Here is a 20897-nt window from a genome sequence, read left to right on the forward strand (position 1 = left end):
CCACCCAGGTGTCCCCGGATGGGATCTATAGACGATACTCCCCCTGAAAAACATTCACAAACGAGGTCTCCTTGTCAGATGCCTTTTTAATGTGTATCTCCTCCTCCCCCAGAAATTCAGCGAAACATTGTATAATATACGCCTTTAATCATTCTCTTGTACTTCTTTGCAACCCAAGTGTCTCTGGAAATGCAAACAGGTGTTCTGATTTCTTCTTGTGACCACAAAGGTTCACATTTTTGGGGGCTGGACCGCCATTCCATTGTAGGTACACAACTGACCAGCAACATCGATGGGTCACGTTTGTTATCTATCACAAAGCCATAAACCTTTATTGGAACGCATCTCCTTTTTTATACGTATTTTACGATGTTTTCAGTGTGCAGAGTGGAATTGACGTGTGTGTGCAGATCCAGAAATTGTAACGCCTACACACACGTGAGTGACTACCACCAACCCGCTTAACGAACAACTTCATTTTCCCTCCCGATTCCCTCCTGCTTCTCCTCTGCGGTAAAACCTTCCCCTGAGGCCTAACCTCTGGCAACCAGGTAGTTTTGCCTTTTTGCGAATGTCCTATAAATGGAATCGCACAGTATATGGTCTTTTAAGATCGCTGCTTTCTCTTGGCACAACGTCGTGGGATTCACGCAAAGCCTTGCACCGACCAGCCGTCTGTTTCTCTTCACTGCGGAGCAGAATCCCGCTGTTTGCACATGCCGCGGGGATTTGGGCGAGTCAGGACTCGCAGGGCATTTAGACGTGTTTCCAGTTTTGGGGCGGCTTGGATGACTCAGTCAGTTGAGCGCCCGACTTGGGCTCGGGCCGTGATCTTGCGGTTTGTGGGTTCGAGCCCCGCGTCGGGCTCTCTGCTGTCAGCGCAGAGCCCGCTTCGGGTCCTCTGTCCCCCTCTCTCTCTGCCCCAACCCGCTCGCACTCTGTCTCTGTCTCTCTCAAAAATAAAGAAACATTAAAAAAAAAAAAAAGTGTTTCCAGTTTTTGGCGATTAGGAACAACACCTAGGAGTGGGGTTGGCAGGGGCCGTACGGCAATTCTGGGGTTAGCCTCTTGACTTTCCGCCAGATAATTTTCGGAGCAGCAAGGCATGAGAGTGTCACCTGCTCTGCGTAACGGCCAGCCCCTCAGTATTTTAAAACCTTTTAGTCATTCGGAGTGGAATCTCCTTGTGGTTCTTACTTGCCCGGAAATACACCTCTTGTGGAGGCGAATGAGGCTTCTGCGTCCTCCCCCATGAATTCATGTGTCCTTGACTGACAAAAACTTTTTGCCAGGAGACCACATTTGTCATCATTTCCATTCTTATCTTCGGAGATGGAAGACGGAGAAGCCCTGTTTACATGAATAAGCAGCCGGGGGGCAGAAGGAATGTCCTGATGGTGGTGTCACTCAATTCTTATAGTCGTGAGTAATGAGCAAAAGTCAGAGAGCCGTCTGTCATCAAAAAGTATTTTTGCTGATGTGTCAGCTGACCGGTCCATTCGACCTTCCTGCACATGTGTGGAAAGCAACAAAGTGGAGGTCACCCATTTGCAGCAGGATTGCTCAACCTTTAGATTAGTTCTGTAAACCAGTATTCGGTGTCCCTCCGGTGGGGACCCGAGGGCAGCGGGTGGACTCTGTCTGCCCGCCGCAGAGCGGGTGGTGGGGAGCGGGGCGCTCACAAAGGGGCGGAGAGAATGTTCTCCACGGCCTGGGCCTGCTCTCGGGTAGACCTACAGGCCGAAAGCTCACGGGGAGTCCAGGCTTCCGAGACGGTTCCCTTCAAACCCACATTTATTCTCCTTGGGAAGCGGAGCCCAAGGACTCCCGAACCGGAGTGCGATGACCTTTGAGGACCGGACACTTGGGCCTGAGCCTCAACACAGACGCGTTTTTTTACACGTGTGCACAGAGCTCTACGTGCTTATAAAAAAGGAAAAAAAAAAGGCAACATCCAGAGGGCATTCCGGTGTGTGTGTGTGTGTGTGTGTGTGTGTGTGTGTGTGTCCCAAGGGAACACGGGATGAAGAAGCAGATTTGCCCTCCACGTGGCTCATCGTGTGAACAACTTCCTTCTGAATGCCTTTGTCACGTTTCGGCCGATTCGTTTTTTGGGTGCAGCCGTGGAGCCCAAACACATCCGATGACTTCATCCAGGGCTCCGCGAGCGAAATGCCCCTGACCCTTTGCCAGCCTTCAGGGTGGCCTTGGTCTAAGGAATCCCCAAAAGCGTCCCTGGCTCAGACTTTTCCCTCACGCGCGCACTCGACACCCTAACCCCCTGTAACCATGTAACCCTGTTAACTTCATGCTTTTCTAAAATTTGACTCATCTTTTAAAAACGAATTCTCTTTTGAAAACAAAAAAAAGCGGTTGTATCTCAACTTGCGGGTCCAATGGGCAAGTTACCTGTTTTCCAGGATCCAGGAAAACAAATCACACAACTACTGAAGTTTAAAGATGTTCCTCCAGGGGCGCCTGGGTGGCTCAGTCGGTCGAGCGTCCGACTTCGGCTCAGGTCATGGTCTCGCGGTCCGTGAGTTTGAGCCCCGCGTCAGGCTCTGGGCTGATGGCTCCGATTCTGCTTCCGATTCTGTGTCTCCCTCTCTCTCTGCCCCTCCCCCATTCATGCTCTGTCTCTCTCTGTCTCAAAAATAAATAAACGTTAAAAAAAATTAAAGAAAAGAAAGATGTTCCTCCAGGTACCACGAGACCTGCCGTATGTGGGAACTCTGCACTGTTCCTTACTGTTCCTTACTGTTCCTTACTGTGTCCTGCATTCTCCCATCTGCCCACTCTGCTCATGGAATAAACGTTACCCTTGTATGGAAGCTTTCCCTCCTGTCTCACTCACTCCTGGCATCACCCAAGGCTCCATTCCAGCCAGGCCCTCTCCTCTAGGAAGCCTCCCCGATCACTTCTGCTCACTCAGCTATCCCCTGCCTTGGAATTCCAGGGACACTGTGTCTGTACCCTAGATGATGCTAGAATGTTCTAGAACAGTAGAAGTCCCGATTCTACTTGCTGTAGCCCCAAATCCCAATGCCAACAGGCTGTGGTGTGACCCCCAGTCCCTACAATCGTGCAGGAACTGGAATATTCTTAACTGAGATGGCTGCAGTCCTCTGCAATTCCTTTGTTTGCTCAGACGGTCCTTCTTTCAACCACAGTGTATTGAGTGCTCGCAATGTTCTCGTGAATAAAATCCCGAGGGTGGCTTCCCTCATCTGAAAAAAAAATGGGGATAATTTAATACTTGCCCTGCGGGGTCAAGTGTGGATCTCAAAAGAGTTGGTGGCGTCACGTGAAAGGCTCAGGGCTGGGGACGCTGCACTCAAGCCCACTGTTTTGGGGCCAGCCTGACGGATGCCATCGGGGTCCCCCACCTGGAGGCTGGGCCGGCCGGGTCCTGGCTCCCATGCAGGTCCTGCGAGGTCCTTTCTCCATGCAGTGGCTCGAGAGGTGTTTCTGAGGTGTGAACTACCAGAAGGTTCATCCCTTGCTTAAGCCTGGACTGTTCTCCACACTGAGGATCAAGTGCCCCCTCCTGGGGCTGCCCGGAAAATCCCTTCTCTCCTCCTGCAGTGGCGCCGGCTTCTGGGCAATTCCAGGATCTGCCACTGGGGGGCGAGCTGTGCACACAGGTGGTTCGGAGGCCAGGGCTCTAAGAGGTGCTGCGGGTCGGTTCTCAGGGTGTTCCTTAAATTGGGGGAGTGTTCCCTGGGGCCACAGCCTGGCTTCCGAAGCTTGTAACCTCGGGGCGCCTGGGTGGTTCGGTCGGTTAAACCTCTGACTTCAGCTCGGGTTATCGTCTCGTGGTTCGTGGGTTCGAGCCCCGCGTCGGGCTCTGTGCCTGCTTCGGATTCTGTGTCTCCCTCTCGCTCTCTGCCCCTCCCCCGCTTGCTCGCTCTCTCTCTCTCTCTCTCTCTCTCTCTCTCAAAAATAGACAAACATAAGAAAAATTAAAAAACAAAGAAAAGAAACTTGTAACCTCAAGAAGTTGCATTTTATGAAAATGGGCATTTTGGGGCGCCTGGCTGGCTCAGTTGATGGAGCATGCGACTCCTGACCTTGGGGTTGTGAGTTTGAGCCCCACATTGGGTGTGGAGATTCCTTAAAAATGAAATTAATTAATTAATTAAAATTTAATTTAATTAAATTAATTTAATTAATTAATTAATTAATTAATTTAAAAAGGCCCTTATTAATTAATTAATTAATAAGGGCCTTTTTTTTTTTTTTCCTAGGAAGCTTTTCCTTAATATTCTTCAGATTTTCAGCGGGGCCTTGACCCTTTCCAGGGGTGTTGGAGGCGAGCGTCACCCCTAAAACGAAAACCGGAGTCACGTGATGTTTGCTTTTCCTTTGTACGTACTGCAGGGGGTGCCAACCTCTGTCGTGGTCCAGCGGCGGGGCAGCCTTAGAGAAAAACTGTGGCCTCTCTGAGCCTTGGGTTGCCCACCCGTGAAAGGGGAGGTACGGATTCCCGCTCCGTGACTGTCTGGGAACCCCCCGCGCGCTTGCTGGGTACCGAGAGGGAGTCGGGCTCTGAGAGGACCGTGTTCACTGGGTCCTCCATTCCTGGGAGCGATGTGTCTCCTGGGAGTTGTCTTTGGTTGGGTCCCTCGGTTGGAGCGGCTGAGACAAAGGGGTGTCCCGAGCCACGGGGCGTCCCAGGAGGACAAAGGGGGGCTCTCGCAGCCCAAGGGTTTGGGCGTGGAAGTACACGGACTCCAGCGGTGCACAAAAGCAGTCGAAAGGGACCTATTGGATGTGTCAGAGCACCGATGTGCTCTGCCTCAGAAGTGTGGGGGCAAATAAAGCGGGAGCGGTCCCTGCCCTCCCAGGCTCGCGTTCTGGTGGGGGGGGGGGGGGCAGCAAACAAGTACAGGAAAAGGCAAGATACCTCCAGAGAGTGATGAATGCCAGGAAAGACATAAAAACAAGGTGGCATGATGAGAAGTGTTTTAGAAGTGTCCCCTGAGAAGTGCCATTGATGCTAATTCCCGAGGGATTTGAAGGACTCGCGAAAAGAGCACTTTAGGAACTGGGGACCGCATGTGCAAAGGCCCTGAGGCAGCGACCTGCAGACCAGAGACCAGTGGGCTGTGGCTGCAGCTTGGTCAGCTGTGCGGGTGGGGGATGGGGAGGGAGATGAGATGGCGAGTTAGGCAGGGACTCAACCAGGCGGGGCCCTGTAGTTTGGATTTTAAGCACAATGGGAACCACTGGCGGGTTTTAAGTTTGGAAGCGACAGGATTGCTGTTTCTGCTGCGTGGGAGTCGCAGTGGGGACAGGTGTGGGTGCAGAGGGATCCAGCAGGAGGCACTCTATACAGTAACACCTCCCCTGCCCCCTGCTCGTGCCCGGCGGCCCTCAAAGCACCCCTGCGATGTCTGGGGCAGGAGAACTCGGCCGGTTTTACAGGAGAGGAAACTGAGGCATGTTCCACGCCTCTCCTGCCCTCTAGCTTCCTAAGTGACTCCTCTAGGGGAGGGTGCATGCCCTCACTCTCACGAAGAGCGCTGGACCTCCTTCCTTAGACTCCGCGCTCCCGAGGGGAGGGTGGGCACCGGGTCTGTGGGGTCCCCGCTGCGTCCGCAGCCCCTGGTCAGGCGTGTGTGCAAATGAGTCTGGGCTGAGTAAAGGAAGGAATGACCGAGGCTTAGTGGCCGGAGAGAGAGCGAGCGAGTGCCGGCCGCGGCCACCAGGGGGCGCTGCGGGACCGCCGTGCGCCTGGCGGCCCCGGTTCCCGCACCCGGGCCTCTCCGGCCGCCCGCGGCACCCCGCCACGTCTGTATTGTGAGGTTCTGGATAAATCACACGTAAAAAATGAAAAGTTGACGGGCCGGGGCTGCACAATCCGTGTCCCTCTGTACGTTCACGTTGAACAAGCCAACCGTTTCCACACCTAAACATGCCCTGCAATCTACCTGTGTGAACTTAGTGGGGGAGGCTGAAAATAGGAATTAGTCCTGTGGGCAGAAGGCAGGTTTGGGTAACGGGAAATGATTATGAGTCTTTGGCTCTGGGTGTCGGGACCGGGCTTCCACAGCGGCCCCTGAGTCTGACTGTGGGACTCTGGTGAACTCAGGGCCCAGCCCCATCCGGCCACCCTTTGTCCCCCAGGGATGGACCGAAGCAAGATCAAAACTTTGGATGCCCAGCAGATACAAAGTGTCAGACCAGAGGGGCGCCTGGGTGGCTGAGCTGGTTAAGCCTCTGGCTCTTGGTTTCAGCTCAGGTCATGATCTCAGGGTTTGTGGGGCTGCATGGGGCTCTGGGCTGACAGGCAGAACCTGTTTGGGATTCTTTCTGTCTCCCTCTCTCTGCCCCTGTTCTGCACACATGCTCTCTCTCTGTCTCTCTCTCAAAACAAATAAACTTAAAAAAATTAAAAACTGGGGGCTCTTGGGTTAAGCGTCCGACTCCGGCTCGGGTCACGATCTCACAGTCCGTGGGTTCGAGCCCGGCGTCGGGCTCTGGGCTGACAGCTCGGAGCCTGGAGCCTGCTTCGGATTCTGGGTCTCCCTCTCTCTCTGCCCCTCCCCCTGCTCTCCCTGTCTCTCTCAAAAATAAGTAAACATTAAAAAAATAAAATAACCAAAATAAAATGTCAGACCAGAGCTGGGCTCTGCCTGTTGCTAACGGTGGGTGAGCGTTCAGAGGGTGCCGTGTGTTACTTTAAACCCTCAGCGTGAGCTCCCTTCATTTTCCTCACGATCCAGGTGGGTGCCCCGCTCATCATCACTCTGCTTTTACCGACGAGGAAACTGAGCCCAGAGAGGTGAAGTCAATGTCCAAGGTCTTACGGCTGGGAATCCTCAGAGAGCCCAGATTGGAACCCCGGGCAGCTGGATCCAAGGCCTACGTGCTCGGCCGCTGCCCTGCACGCCTCCTTGTCGACCGGTTGACCAGGACTCATATCGGTGCCTGTAGCCAGAGACCGCTCTCTCGTATCCCTCCTGGAATCCCACTGGGGAACCGGCTTCGTTTCCGACCCAAGGGACACACAGGTCCTGGTTCTGGAGACTCTGAGAAGCCGGGGGGCGGGGCGGATGGCAAGGCGCACTCCCCACAGAGACAACCCCAAGTCGGTCTAGAAGGAGGCTCTGTATGCCGCGGACGTGCCCGAGCCTCCGTGGAAGGGCTCCCCGGGGGGGAACATCCAGGCTCCTTCCAAAAGAAATTGAAGATGGAAGGGAAAGATGGGGAGTAAGAGTTAACATTTCTAGAAACAGTGCGTGGTCTGCAACCCCCACAACAAAACTTGAACGAGAGGGCAGCAGATGGGGGGTGGGGAAGCAGCCGGGACTTTTGAAAAAAAAAATTTTTTTTTTTTTAAGCGTTTATTTATTTTTGAGAGACAGCATGAGCGGGAAAGGTCAGAGAGAGAGAGAGAGAGAGAGAGAGAGGGAGACCCAGAATCTGAAGCAGGCTCCAGGGTCTGAGCTGTCAGCCCAGAGACCGACGCGGGGCTTGAACTCACGGACCGTGAGATCGTGACCCGAGCCGAAGTCGGACGCTCAACCGACTGAGCCACCCAGGCACCCCAGGACTTTTGAATAAGGTCCACCGTTTCGTTTTCGGCTGGGGTCCCACGTCGCAGACCTCCCTCCCTGTGGTTCAGGAGCTAGCTCCAGAAGGTTCCGGGCCTGGTGTTTCTCCCAGAGGGTGAAGGCCAAGTGGCAATATCTTGGAGTCTGGAGTCACGGACGCGTCCAGATTTCACGGCACCTTGGCCACAAAGCCACAAAGCCTTAGGCACGGCTGACCTGACAAGATCCAGTCTGAGAAAGGCGGGGCCTTTGCGAGGGAGCCGTTTGAATTCGGCTCTAAGGAACAGATGTCCGAACAACGCTGGCCAGGAGGCACATTTCTGCAAACTAGGTCTCATTTACCTCCTCAATTTCCATCACGGAGTAGGACTTCCTCTCCCCTGGGAAAACATTCCGGCAGATGGGTTCGAACCACGTTGCTGTGGAAGGCACAAAAGTGGCGGCCGGGCCCACGGCAGTTTTCCAGAGCTCTGGAACATTCTTCTGGTCTCTGGGATCTTCTGTCTGTTTCCATGACCCACCCCGTCTGCTTGTCCCCGGGCTGCAGGATGTCTCCCGTTTTGGGGGACGGAGGCTCTCTGAGGAGACACTCACGTGTCTGGGCCTGCTTCGTGGTACGTTCGGCTCTGTGGTCTCAGGCGGTGGCCACGGCAGCCGTCTGACGGAGGGACACGATCTCTTCCATGAGCTCAGCCTTGGGGATCAGGCAGGCGGCAGGGTTTGGAGCTGTTTGCCGCACAGGCCTGATTCACCGTGTCCCTCGGGCAAGTCGCCGGGACCCCTCTGTGTCCCTGCCAACAGGAATTAGAACTCCTGCCCCCGTTCATTTCGCAGCTCCTCACGAGGGCTGTAAAGAAGGAGCTTCTACGCACTTCGGGCTGCAAATAGCGTAAGACTTTGACATCTGTTCGCGAAGCAGTCTGGGAACCGACCCTAGCACCCAGAATGCAGTTCACCTTAACGAGCGCCAGGTCTCGCTGGGCTGAGCTGTAATACCGGGCGCCACCAGGAGGTGTCACTGTCAAACACGCCCTGGGCATACTCACACCGCTGTGTCTTTGGGGGGCTTTGTGTGTAAACCCGACTTCTTTAGATGATGGAGGTCAGTGCGGGTGAGTTCAAATGCCCACAGAACCACGCAGCAGTGGATGCTTGGCCTCCCTCAAAGCAACATTTTGACAACACTTAAAAAATTTTTTTTAATTTTATTTATTTTTGAGACAGAGAGAGACAGAGCATGAACGGGGGAGGGTCAGAGAGAGAGGGAGACACAGAATCCCAAGCAGGCTCCAGGCTCCGAGCGGTCAGCACAGAGCCCCACGCGGGGCTTGAACCCACAGACCGCAAGATCATGACCTGAGCCGAAGTCGGACGTTCAACCAATGGAGCCACCCAGGCACCCCCCCAAAATTTTTTTTCAAGTTTATTTACTTATTTATGTTCAAGAGAGGGAGCAAGCAGGGGAGGGGCAGAGAGAGAGGGGAGAGAGAGAATCCCAAGCGGGCTCTGCACCATCGGCCCAGAGCCCGATGCGGGGCTCGGACTCCTGAACCATGAGAGATCATGACCCGAGCCAAGACCGAGAGCTGGACGCTTATCCGACTGAGTCGCCAGGCTCCCCTAACACTTCTGAAGTGATACAGGGGACACCATTTGGAAGACGGATGACGTTTCACGAAAGCAAGACGGCTGAGGTGTCAGATCCGAGCTCCAAGAGAGCGGTATTTCGCGGGCTGCGCTCTGGGCGAGTGACGCCCCTCCCTCCACCCGCGGGCCCAGGCTGCCTTCCTGTCACCTGAAAACCTGGCTTTGCCTTCAGTCGCGCTCGCGGCCGCCGCCTTGTTAGGCTGGATGCAGGCTATTGTGGCCAAGTCGTCTAATTTTTGGTTTAATTTTCAAAAGGAGATGGCTTTGAAGAAGGTGAAATTTCCCGATTTTTAATTACTGGCAACGAATCCCAATTAAATAAAGTACTACGTGGGCCAAACGAAACACAACTTGGACAAGACTCAGTCTGTCGGTTTCTGAGCAGTACTTGCCTTTGTGTGTTAGTTGTATAATTTAGGCATGCGTGTCTGTGGCTATAAACCCCTTTCTGGAGGCGTGTAGGTGGGTGCCTTCCATCAGCTGAAGTCATGGGATGCGTTTATCTTCTGCACAAACCGGGTAAAATAGATCATACTCTGGTGTTTGTAAGTGGTAACAGCTGAGACACTGGTTTTTGGAGTCAGAACCGGGTACGAATCCCGGCTCCGCGAGTTGCTAGCTGTGTGACCTTGGGCAAGTCACTTGACCTCTCTGAACCTCAACATCCTCATCTGTAAAAACGGGGGCCATAAAAATCCCAGTGTCGTAGCCCCGAGTCGCGTGTCCACCACAGATTTCTAACTGTCACCTTCCGGGCACACGGAGAAGGCTGCTTTGCTGGCAGCCTCGTGGTTGGATGGGGTCGTGAGATTCTCTCGAGAGCGGACGGTTATCTGTAACACTCTGTGGACTGTGGCATTTAACTGTTGCTGTGACAACCTTCAGAACTCCTTTTCCCTCTGCCCCGACGGCGGGCGGCGTCTGAGATGCTGACGCTTCCATCAGCGTGGGTCCCAGGATGAGGACTTCCCCAGGACACAGCCCCCGAGCTGACTTGTGTAGAATGAGCACAAAATAAACTTCGGTTGTCGGAAGCTGCGAAGATCCGGGGGACTGTTAACCGCGGCGTCCATAACCTAGACCATCTCGACTGTCACGACCCGCCTCCGGGAATGTCGTGGGGGGTTCAACGAAATGATGGATCGGAGGGACTTAACACAGCACCTGGCACACAGTGACCAGGCGGGAACTGGTAGAGTTTTCTCTCTTAAGTCAACAAATATTTGTCGAGTGCTCACGTCTTGCCGGGTCCTGTTCGAGGCACGGGGGACAGAGTAGCGAGCAAAGCAGACCCAGATTCCTGACCCCCTGGGGTCCCGTGCTACTGACGTGGCGTTGTCTCCTCCCTCGGCTGGGTGCGCGAGGAAAATGGGGCCATTCGCTTTGTTCTGGGCCCACGGGGGGATGGAAAGCAGGTCTGGAGATACCATTGGTGGCAGGCAGACAGGGACTGGGGGAGCCCCTCCCTCCGAAGGAGGCAGCAGGCAGATTGTGACCGTTTCAGGCCAGGTCACCCTGGGCGGCCCGCGGTGACGTCAGTAACGGCGCCAGGCCTTGGGCAGAGGCCAGTATTGACTTTGCCTGGGGAGCACATCTGCACCTAAATCAGAGACTGCGCTGAAAAGGGGGGATCTCGGGCATTTCTGAAAGGCCACCACCGTTTTCCAAATGCCTTTTTGCGTGCGTAGTGCTTGCCTTATGTCTGAGAGTCCCTACAGATTCCTCCTAGGAGGAAGAATTCCCTGCATTTTACAGATGAGGAAGTTGAGGCTCAGAGAGGTTGAGTGAGCCGCTCCAAGCTGCACAGCAAGGTAGCGCGGGAGCCGGGATTCCGACGCAGCTCTTCTCCCCCAAATCCTGTGTGCGTCCCCTGTGCTGATCTCTCGTGACGCGCTTGGGAACCAGACGAAGAAACACACAGCACCGTCCCGGGCTTCCTACCCTTCTCAAGGCGACTTCCGGCCAAGGCAAGCTTTGTGCTTTCTGGGTCTGATTGTCTTCACCCTGTTGGCTGAGAACCTACTGTGTGCCCAGCCCCGCTAAACACCCTATCTGCGTCCCCTCGTCCCACGCTCACCACGGCCGTGACGGACACTATCCTTATCCCCATTGTACAGGAGAAGCCCTCGAGGCTCGTGGATGTGACCTGCGTAGCCAGGTGGCCAGCTGGTCTAGGGCAGTTCTGTGGCACTGATGCGACACAGGGCTCTGGAGGCAAAGAGCGGGGTCAGCGGGAGGCGGAGGGTCATCGAGCTTCAGGTGCGTGTCCCCTGGGGGCCCATTGGCAGGGACCTGCCGTGGCTTGTTGTCTCTGGCCATGACCCCAGGGCAGTGCAAGTTCTAGGGCAACTCCAGGTCGTGTCCCAGGGGGAAGGGATGGCCTTGGACCAGACCAGGGGGTGCAAGCTAGTGGCCCACAGACATGTTGACTTTGGCTTACACCGTGTGCAGGGGGGAGACAAAAACTAAACTAGCAGCCAAAATTTCGAACTCGAGGGAGTTCGTACAAAACCTACTTTTCAGCTACTTTTGCAAAATCAGAAGATCTGGGCACCCGGGGGCCTCACGCCTGCCTGTCCGCGGTGCCCTGGGCGACTGCTGCTTTGAGAAAGGACGAATATTCTGTGTCACTGCCGGGCCGCCCTCGCTGCAGAGATGCTGCCACGCCCTGGTGGCATTGGAGGCTGTGACCCTGCACCGAGCCTGACCTCTTGGGAACAGACTTCTAGAAGCTGGCGGAGGGCTGTCCTGGCCACGGCAAACACATCAGCAGTGTGTGGACCACCCCGGACTGTCCCACGGCCCAGCAGCCCCTCGTTTCCTCCCTGCTGCCGCTCGAACGTTACCCCTCGAGTCCCAGCGCTGTATGTGGAGGAGCACGGAGAGGGGGAGACGGAAATCGTGACGGTGACGACTGTGTCCCCCCTCCCGCCGAAGCCTGGGGTGGGGGGGGGCGAGGACCTGACCCGCAGACCCTGAGAACGTGTGACCTCACATGGCAAAGTGGCTTCGCAGACACGGCTCAGGGAAGGATCATGAAGCAAGTAGCTCAACCCAGGTCATGCGGGTGGCCCTCTGTGGTCACGAGGGTCCTTCCAAGAGGGAGGCCGGAGGGTCCGAGTCTGAGACGGAGGCCCGAGAGGACGGAAGCAGAGGATGCTGGGACGCACGGGAGCCAAGGGGTGTGGGCATCTCGAGAAACTGCGACAAGGACCAGACTCCGCCCCCCCAGAGCCTCCCGAAGGAGCGCAGTCCTGCCGACGTCCTGATTTTGACGTCTGGCCTCCGGAACCGTAAGAGAACAAAGGGCGGCCGCTCGAAGCCGCTGACCGTGTGCTCGCTGGCTGCGGCAGCGACGGGAAACGAACACGGTGACGCGGGGCCGTGTGGCTCCGACGGGTCCCCGCCCTGGCCTAGCGTATGTGCCTCTCTCCGCGAAGTCGTTCGGTCCCGGCAACGCGATGAGAAAGTGAGGCTCAGAGAGGGCGAGCCACTGGCCCCGGGTCACACAGCCCGTGGGGCTTCAGGTCTGCTTTTCCTGCTGTGCTGGGCATTTTTCAGTCGTCCTCCAGTCCCACCCCGTCCCTCTCCACTTTGCCCTTGTCCTGGAGGGTGACCGGGTGGCGGCCCCTCCTTGGGCTACCGGCCGGGTTCAGCCCATGGGCGGCACTGGTGGAGGTGGGAGGCGGTGGGAGGAGGAGGGCCCTGCAGCCTCCAGGGCCCTCCCGGCTCCCACTGCCCCTGCCCGGCCCTGCCCGCCTCTCTGCCAATAGTTCCCTTGATTAAAACCTCTCCAACCACTGGTCCCGGATTCCACGTCTGGCTCCATGTTCGGGGGCCACCGCGGCCGGTCCACACGCCGCCCCGTGGAGTGGGTTTAAGAGCCCATTTTACAGCAGAGCCAGAAAAAGGCCCAGAGAGGTTGAGTTGCTCCCCCAAGCTGACCAGCTGGCTAGTGATACGGCCAGGATCTGAGCCCAGGCCGCCCTCTGCCCTGCACCCCGTCTCCCTAGCTGCGGCTGTGACTGGGCATGTCCCCTCCCGGCCAGCCCTGGGTTTCCTCCCCTGTAAAATAAAGAGGAAGTGTAGTAACTGCCCCAAAGGATGGATGGGAAGATTTTTCTCCTTCTCAGCTGCAGATACAGGGTCTGGTTTTGTATTTACCGCCCCCCCCCCTTTCCTCCACCCATCTAGAAAGTATGGATTGTGTTTCATTAGTTTCGAGGCTGCCCCTCGATGTTGAAGCTAAGTAGCTATTTTCTTCCCAGAGGTGACCCCTGGTGTCCTCACGTTCTCCGGCGGCCCATCAACGCTTCCCTCTGGGAACCGGCAGCTCTCGGCCTTTGGGCCGTCCTGGGCCTTGTCACGCGCTCAGTGTCATTCGTGGCCTCGGCCCAGTAGACGCCCGCAGCACCCCACCCTCGCCTGTGAAAACCAAAAGAGCCACTACCACACCGAGCCGGGTGTCCCCTGGGGGCAAAATCACCCCTGCTCGGGAACCATCGGTTTGAGTCTGAGTTTTGACTGTTTTTGAGTTTCGACTGTTTGACTGAGTTTTGACTGTGTTTGGAGCGAGGAGGCTTTTCAAGATGTGACTCAACTTGGCCCGTCTCGCCCCAAAGTGTCCCCAGAAATGTCCATCGCGTGAGCCCCACTTGTGGTTGGTTGCCCCTCGAGTCTCCGAAAGCCCTTTCCGTCGGTGTCTGCTGTCTCTTTCTCTGCCCGTTCCAGAGCCCCTGGAACCCCTCCCGGAACCCCGTTCCCCGGGAACTCTGGCAAATGTTTCTTCTGTTCTTGAGGCCCCAGAGGAACGGCAAGGGGGGATTTCCTCCAGACGCCCTTCCCTCGACCTCCCTGCCCCTGGAGGGAATTAATTTCCGGGGGGGGGGGAATCACTGCCTGTCTCCTCTGTGCTAACCACACACCGTTTTTGCAAGACTGGAGTTAGCGGGTGTCACTGGGTGTGGGGGGGGGTGGAGGCCCCCTGATTGGGGGGAGGGGGGCGGCGGGAGGGGGCTCGGGGGACGGCTGCCGCCCTGGAGTCCTGCCTCCCTGCCACGTCCTGCCACCCTGCGAGCTTCGAGCTTTGTCATTGAAGAGGCAGGACGCATACGGGGCCCCAAGATATCCATCTGTCTCCCTCATTTGCAAGCCCTGAATGAAATCCTTCAGCATTTCCCGACAGGGCAGAATGCGGCAACTCCCAAGAGCTATTTATGGGCCATTTTTTTCAGCATTACTTGCATATTATAATTAAGAGATAATGTCAGTGGAATAGAACATTGTCACCGGGTAATGGTCTCCCGCTGCTTCCGAAATGTCAAGGCAAAGTCACAGCATTTATCAAAAATAAATGTTGGCGGGAAGACGCGACGTTTGTTTTCACAGCAGGGACATTAATCCCGGGACAACGATATGGCAATGTCTTGATTTCTCTTTTCCGGAGTGATGGATGCCAGGGGACGGTCCCGGCTGATGGATGTAGGGTCTTGCCGGTGGGGGGGGGGGGAGGCTGGCTGGGGACAGAGGTGCCGGCTGCCTGGCCGGGTGCAGCTGGCGGGAGGGTGCTGGCTGGCTGTCCCCAGCCGCTGCTCAGAATCCGCAAACTCACGGGGCGCGGACCTGGCTCCCGATTGGGCAGGGGCGTCTCCTGCTGCTGGCGGCGGCCTGCTCATTGGGTAGGCAGAGGACGGACATTTGGCGGGGATCCTCCTTCCTGCCACCACGCCGGTCCCTGGGGAGTGGGCTCGATGACGCAGAGGCCTACCCCGGGGCGGCCTCCGTCTCCCCATCGCTGCCCACGAGGGGGCCCGGCGCGGCAAGGGGCAGCCAAGGCAGCCGGCCACCGGCCGCCGCTGGCGATCGGGGACCCGCCCCGCCACACTTTGCCACGGGGACCTCTAACTGAAGTCGGCCTCCACGGCTGCCCCGAGGGATCTTTCCCAAGTGCACGGCCGATCCTGCAGCATGAGGCTGAACTCCCCGTGGGCCCACGGGACAGTCTCGCCCCCCTGAGGATGTCAGCACAGCCTCCCCAACGTCCTTGCCTACCGTCTGAGCAGCCCGGCTCTGTCCCCCCACGGGCCCAGGCCTTCACCCTTTCCTTCCGCCTGGGACTCCCCTGCCCGCTCCTGCCTACACACAACCCCTAGCCTGGCTGTCTCTCACTTCTCCAGGCCTCCGTTTCATCGCCTCCTCCTCCAGGAAGCCTTCCCTGACTTCCCAACCTGGGACATGTGCTTTCCCTGCGGTCTCTAGGCTTCAGCCCTTCCCCGGATCATACCAACATGAGTACTTGGGTCTGAGTCTGTCTCCCCCCCCTTCTCAACTGCAGGTGCCGTGAAGGCAGCTCTGTTCCTGGATACAGAGTTTAGGTGTTTAACGATAGGTATGTGCTGGAACAGTTGGATGGTTGGAGGCCTTTCATGTGAGTCCGTATGAGTTACCTACTGGCAGAATAACGCCGCGTAACAAGTGGCCCCGAATATCAGTGACCTCAACCAGGAAGCATGTATTCGAGCCATGAGTCTGCGGGCCGGCAGTTGAGGCTGGGCGAGGGTGGAGGTCTCCTGTCTCAACTGGGCATATGCACGTGCCCGGGGTGGCCGGCCGGTGGCTGCTGGAGGGGCTCTGTGTCCCCTGGTCTCTCCTCCAGCCAGCTTGCCCGGGGCGAGAGCCTCGGTGACAGCAGAGGGGTGGGAGGGCAGGCAGGAACGCACCCCTACTCTCATTGGCTGGAACCAGCCTCGAGGCCCGTGAAGGGCACGGAGACGGGTCGGGGTGTGGAACTGGGACCTTCAGGGCAATCTGGCACAGACTGAGTCAAGTTCTTACGACATCCAGCCGGCTGCACACCTCTCACGGTGCGCGAACGGTCTCGCGGCGTTGGGTATGTTCGCATCATTGTCACACGAGTCTCCGGAACTCTCAGCTGTCAAACCCACCTTCTGTCCCGGAGAAACACTGACTCCCCGGTCCCCTCCCCGCCCCCTGGTGCCCACCATCTACTTTCTGTCTCTATGAACGTGGCTCCTCTGGGCACCTCGTGTAAGTGCGGTCAGGCCGTATCCGTCCTTCGGCGGCTGGCTTCGTTCACTCAGCATCGTGTCCTCCAGGCTCGTCCATGGGGAAGCAGGGGTCAGAAACAGGTCTCCTTTTCTTCTCTTCTCTTCTCTTCTCTTCTCTTCTCTTCTCTTCTCTTCTCCTTTCCTTTCCTTTTTCTTTTCTTTTCCTTTCCTTTCTCTTTTCCTTTCCTTTCCTTTCCTTTCCTTTCCTTTCCTTTCCTTTCCTTTCCTTTCCTTTTTCTTTTCTTTTCCTTTCCTTTCCTTTCCTTTCCTTTTTCTTTTCTTTTCCTTTCCTTTCTCTTTTCTTTTCTTTTCCTTTCCTTTCCTTTTTCTTTTCTTTTCCCTTCCTTTCCTTTCCTTTCCTTTCCTTTTTCTTTTCCTTTCCTTTCTCTTTTCCTTTCCTTTCCTTTCCTTTCCTTTCCTTTCCTTTCCTTTTCTTTCCTTTTTTTTTCAACAGGTCTCCTTTTTCAAGGCTGAATAATACCCCATCGTGTGGCTAGACCACATTTTGCTTATCCATTCGTCCGCAGCTGGGCACTTGGACGGCTCCCGTGTTTTAGCTACCGCGAATCGCGCTGCCACGAACATAAAGCGTACAGATACCTCTTCAAGATCCTGCCCCGACCCTTCCGGGTATACGCCCAGAAGCAGGACTGCCGGACAAGAGGTAGTATGTTGTCGCCTGGCGGGGAAAGCCTCTGAGGCAAGAACAGTGATCACACGTTTGACAGGCGTCAACTGGGCACGCTCCAGGGTCCCGGGGCCTGGTTTGGATCTCAGCTCTGCTGATTCTTAGTTGTGTTTTTGCACATGAGTTGCCTGCGCTGAGCCTCAGGGTTCTCCTCTGTGAAATGGGGCTAAGAATAGTATCGATCCATGAAGGGAGAAGGGAGAATGAGAGCAGTGCCTGGCACAGAGCCCACGCTCAGCAGATAAAACCCACGTGTTGTTTTAGGCAAAGTTCTTGTCTGAAGATCATGCCTGTGACACCTCTCCCCCCTCTCCCCCGACCCCGGGGCGGGGTGGGGGGTGGGGAGGGGGAATGTGTTGTAGCTGACCTGCCTTTAAGCTCTATAGGAACACACCCTGAGTTTTTCTGCCCCGGGGAAGCCCGAGGGACGGGCTGGGTTGGAGTTTGGTGGCCGGGCTGCGGGAAGGGTGAGGGCTGGTGACAGTGTGGCCGTGGGCAGGGCAGGAGGGAGGTTTCCTGCCTTCACAGATGTTCAGCTTCCTGATTCAGAGGCCTCCCCAGCCAGGCCTCCTCCTCCCCTGTGCAGATTGCAATTTCGGCCCGGCAGGAAGAGAGAAATGAGCTTGCATAATAGAGGAACATTTGGTTCTTTCGGCTGGGCCTGGAGAGGGGGAAGGTTTTTGTGCTGAGCGCGGGGGCAGACTGGAGAGGTTTCCTGCGTGCTGGGCGGCCGTGGGGGAGGCCGGGCCACCAGGAGGGAGGGCTGTGCTGAGGGCCAGATGGACGTGGGGGGGTGTGGGGAGGCTTCCTCGGGGAAGAGCAGACAGGGAGGGGGCCGGGGGCTCTGCGACTTTGCTGTTTTCAAGAGATAGGAGAGAGCGCTCTGGGGAAACCACACGGGGCAGCACTGTGGCCTCGGGGACCCTCGGACAAGCACGCAGCCGTGGTAGGCTGTCCCTCTGTCCTGGGGCCCTTCGGGACACTTCCTCCTCAGCCCAGAGAGACCTGTGACTTCAGCACACAGCCGAACCTGAACTTCCTGATCCAGGGGGATGGGTTTGAGCCGCCACGGTGGGGCCCCCCCAGGATCCCCAGGCCGGTCGAGAACGAGAGACACAACTGAGCACAGACTGGCCGAGGTCAGGAGGCAGGTCCCCAGATGTGACACCCCCACCCGCAATTGGCTCTGTTGTTTATCAGGGGCCTGAGCTGGGACAATCCCCGAGTAGGGGGAGCGGATTCCAGGCCAGGGTATGGGGTACAGGATCGGGACGAACTCTCGGAGGGATCTTGTAATTCTCGACACGTCGTTCACGTCCCTGACCTGGGTTTGTCCTCACGACGGTGCGGGGAGCTCAGTCTTTGCACAAGTATTTGCTGAGCATCTACTCTGTCCCAGGCCTGTTCCAGGTGCTGGAGCTTCCGCAGTGAGCACAGCAGATAAAGGGCCGTGCACCCCGGGAGGTTCCGTTCTAGGGGAAAAGGCAGGTGCGCAGCAAGGAAACACGTCGCGCCCGCGTGGAGGGCGCACGGCTGGCCTCCGCTCTTCTCCCTTCCCCACGAGAGCGTAAGTCCCCTGCTCTGACCTGCTTTGGCCGAATGAATGAAGTGTCACTGATGCTGTGCCTGGCCCTCAAGGGACCTTGTCCTTTTCTGCACCTTTGCCATCGTGTGGGACAAACACTGATCCACGGGGGTTGAGAGACAGGTGGGCCAGCCAAGCCGGGCCTGGATCAGCCCCGGGCAGGGGTGTAACTGATAACGCGTGATGGTTTATTTTACAATTGTATTTTAAAGTAATCTCTACCCCCCACGTGGGGCTCGAACCCCAAGACAAGAGCCACACGCTCTACCAACTGAGCCAGCCAGGTGCCCCGCGTGATTGTTGTTTGAAGCCACTGAGTTGAGGGGCCGCTTGTTACGCAGCCGACTGGTGACGATGGCTGGCTGCCGAAACCTGCTATTGCTAAGTGCTGTTATTAACCTCATTCTGTAGACGAGGACGCTGAGGCCCAGAGTGGGGAGAAGAGCCTCTCAACATTATAGTTCACGTGTCCAAGCCCGGACAAGAACCCGGCTGCCTTGACTCCAGCTGGCTTACTCATTCCTTCAGCACGTTTTTATTGAGCACCTACTATGAGTGTATAATTGTTTTGGGAGCTGGAGATACCACAGTGAAAAGGACATCCCTTCTGCAAGCAACGTTGGTTTAGAAGAACTTCTCCTGGGGCGCCTGGGTGGCCAGTCGGGTGAGCGTCCGACTCTTGATTTCGGCTCAGGTCATGATCTCACGGGTCATGAGTTCAAGCCCCGCACTGGGCTCTGCGCTGACAGTGTGGAGCCTGCTTGGGATTCTCTCTCTCCCTCTCGCTCTCTGCCCCTGCCCCGCTTGAGCTGTTTCTCTCTCTCTCTCTCTCAAAATAGATAAACATTTTGAAAAAAAAGACTACTCTTGTCTTAGGGTTTCGACAGAAGTAGAGACTTGATAAGCCCCATCACGTGGTACGTATACCCACCCGGAACCTCTCACGGCCGGGCCGGGGTGCGGGGCTCCAACTGGCCAGGCCGGATCATGGGTTCACCCTCTGTTGCTGGGGGAAGGGATGGCCTGACCTGAACCATATGGCCTGAGAGCCCAGGAGGGGGGTTTTTTCCCAAAGAAAAAGTGGGTGCTGTTCACCCTTAAGGAGAGGAAGGAGATGCTGGGCAGAGAAGAAAGCAATGCTCACGCCAGACATCTGGGGTCCCGATCAAGACCCCCCCCCAGCGGGTCTGTGGTCCTCAGAGAAGACCGCCCCCCCCCCACCCCCGGGGCCACAGCTGCTCCAGGCCTCCCCCTGCCTCTGACGTCCTCACGGGAGCTCTGCCCGGCTCTCGGAAGATCAGATGTGATTTATTCCTGGCATCTGTACCGCCACTCGCTGTGAGGTGCTTTGCAGTGGAACAATAAGTTACAGGGCCATTTATCTTGTTGGCGGCTTCTGATAAAATGCACAGCCCGAGCAGGCAGGGCCTTTAACGAACACGATCAGGGCTGTTCATTTAGAAACCAGGAGACCTTGAAATTGGCTTTAATTGAAGGGGTTAGCAGAGAGGGGTGTGGCTGGCTTTGTTCAGGCTGGAGCCACCTCGTCTCCAGAAAGGTCGCAAGCGATGGGCAGACCAGGCTGTGAGTCCTGGCCGTGCCTCCACGTTTGACTCTGGGCAGGCTGCGTGGCCGCTCCCAGACTCGGTTTCCACATCTGTGAAATGGGCACGTACTGGTCGGCACCAGCTCAGTTACGTTGTAGTAACAAGCGCCCCCCCCCACCCCCCACCCCTTCAACTCTCGTGGCTTTTGACACAGCCACAACCCAGTTCTCCTTGCTGCTGCGTGTGTTCCGGGGGTCGGCTGTGGGCTCCGCGTTTCCTCACCCGGGGGGGGCCAGGCTGACGGAGCAAGCATCCCGTCTACGACGTGCAGCGTTCCTGGGCACGGGGCGAATTGCGCCCCGGTTCTTACAGTGCCTTCTCGGGACCAACTGAACTCACTTCCACTCCTGTCTCCTTGGTCCGGGCCAGTCGCGTGGCCTCGCCTCGCTTCTGGGGGCGGGGCTGGGAGGACAGAAAAATCCTACTGTGTGACTATAGGCAGGGAAGCCAGAGGCGTTATTGTTTATCAGGGAGAGCGATTCTGCGGGGCCATCGTAGAAGTCAGGACGTTTTCTCTCCTTCCTGGAGACGCTGATTTCTGCCTCTAGTCCCCCCTCCCCCGCTCGGCCCCCTCGCCCCTTCTGCTACAGACTTCAGTGAACAGCAGTCGCCCTGCCTACTGCTAAATTTTAAAGCGGGTCAGGCTCACAGGCAAAGGGCCCCTGGGGTGGCCACTCTCCAGGGACCCAACTCTGGCCCAGAGCGGGCTGGGACCAGGCATTGACTTCTGACCGTACCCGCAGA

At 56.7% G+C, this 20897-nt stretch overlaps 1 protein-coding gene across 2 annotated transcripts in view; it reads left to right on the plus strand.

Moving 5' to 3' along the window:
* SCARB1 (scavenger receptor class B member 1) overlaps positions 1 to 16766 on the plus strand; it is an 81936-nt gene extending 65170 nt beyond the window's left edge. The window contains exon 12 of one of the 2 annotated variants that reach the window (XM_053901923.1): positions 16728 to 16766. In XM_053901923.1, coding sequence (XP_053757898.1) covers positions 16728 to 16751 — 24 coding nt within the window. In that variant the 3' untranslated portion in view covers positions 16752 to 16766. Of the gene's footprint in view, positions 1 to 4247; positions 4278 to 16727 lie in introns of those variants that run through there. The other variant, XM_053901924.1, reaches the window with a different exon arrangement.
* Positions 16767 to 20897: the final 4131 nt, after the last annotated feature.

This window comes from Panthera pardus, unplaced genomic scaffold (assembly GCF_024362965.1).
Source record: "Panthera pardus isolate Hobbes unplaced genomic scaffold, ASM2436296v1 HiC_scaffold_15, whole genome shotgun sequence".
Classification (NCBI taxonomy): domain Eukaryota; kingdom Metazoa; phylum Chordata; class Mammalia; order Carnivora; family Felidae; genus Panthera; species Panthera pardus.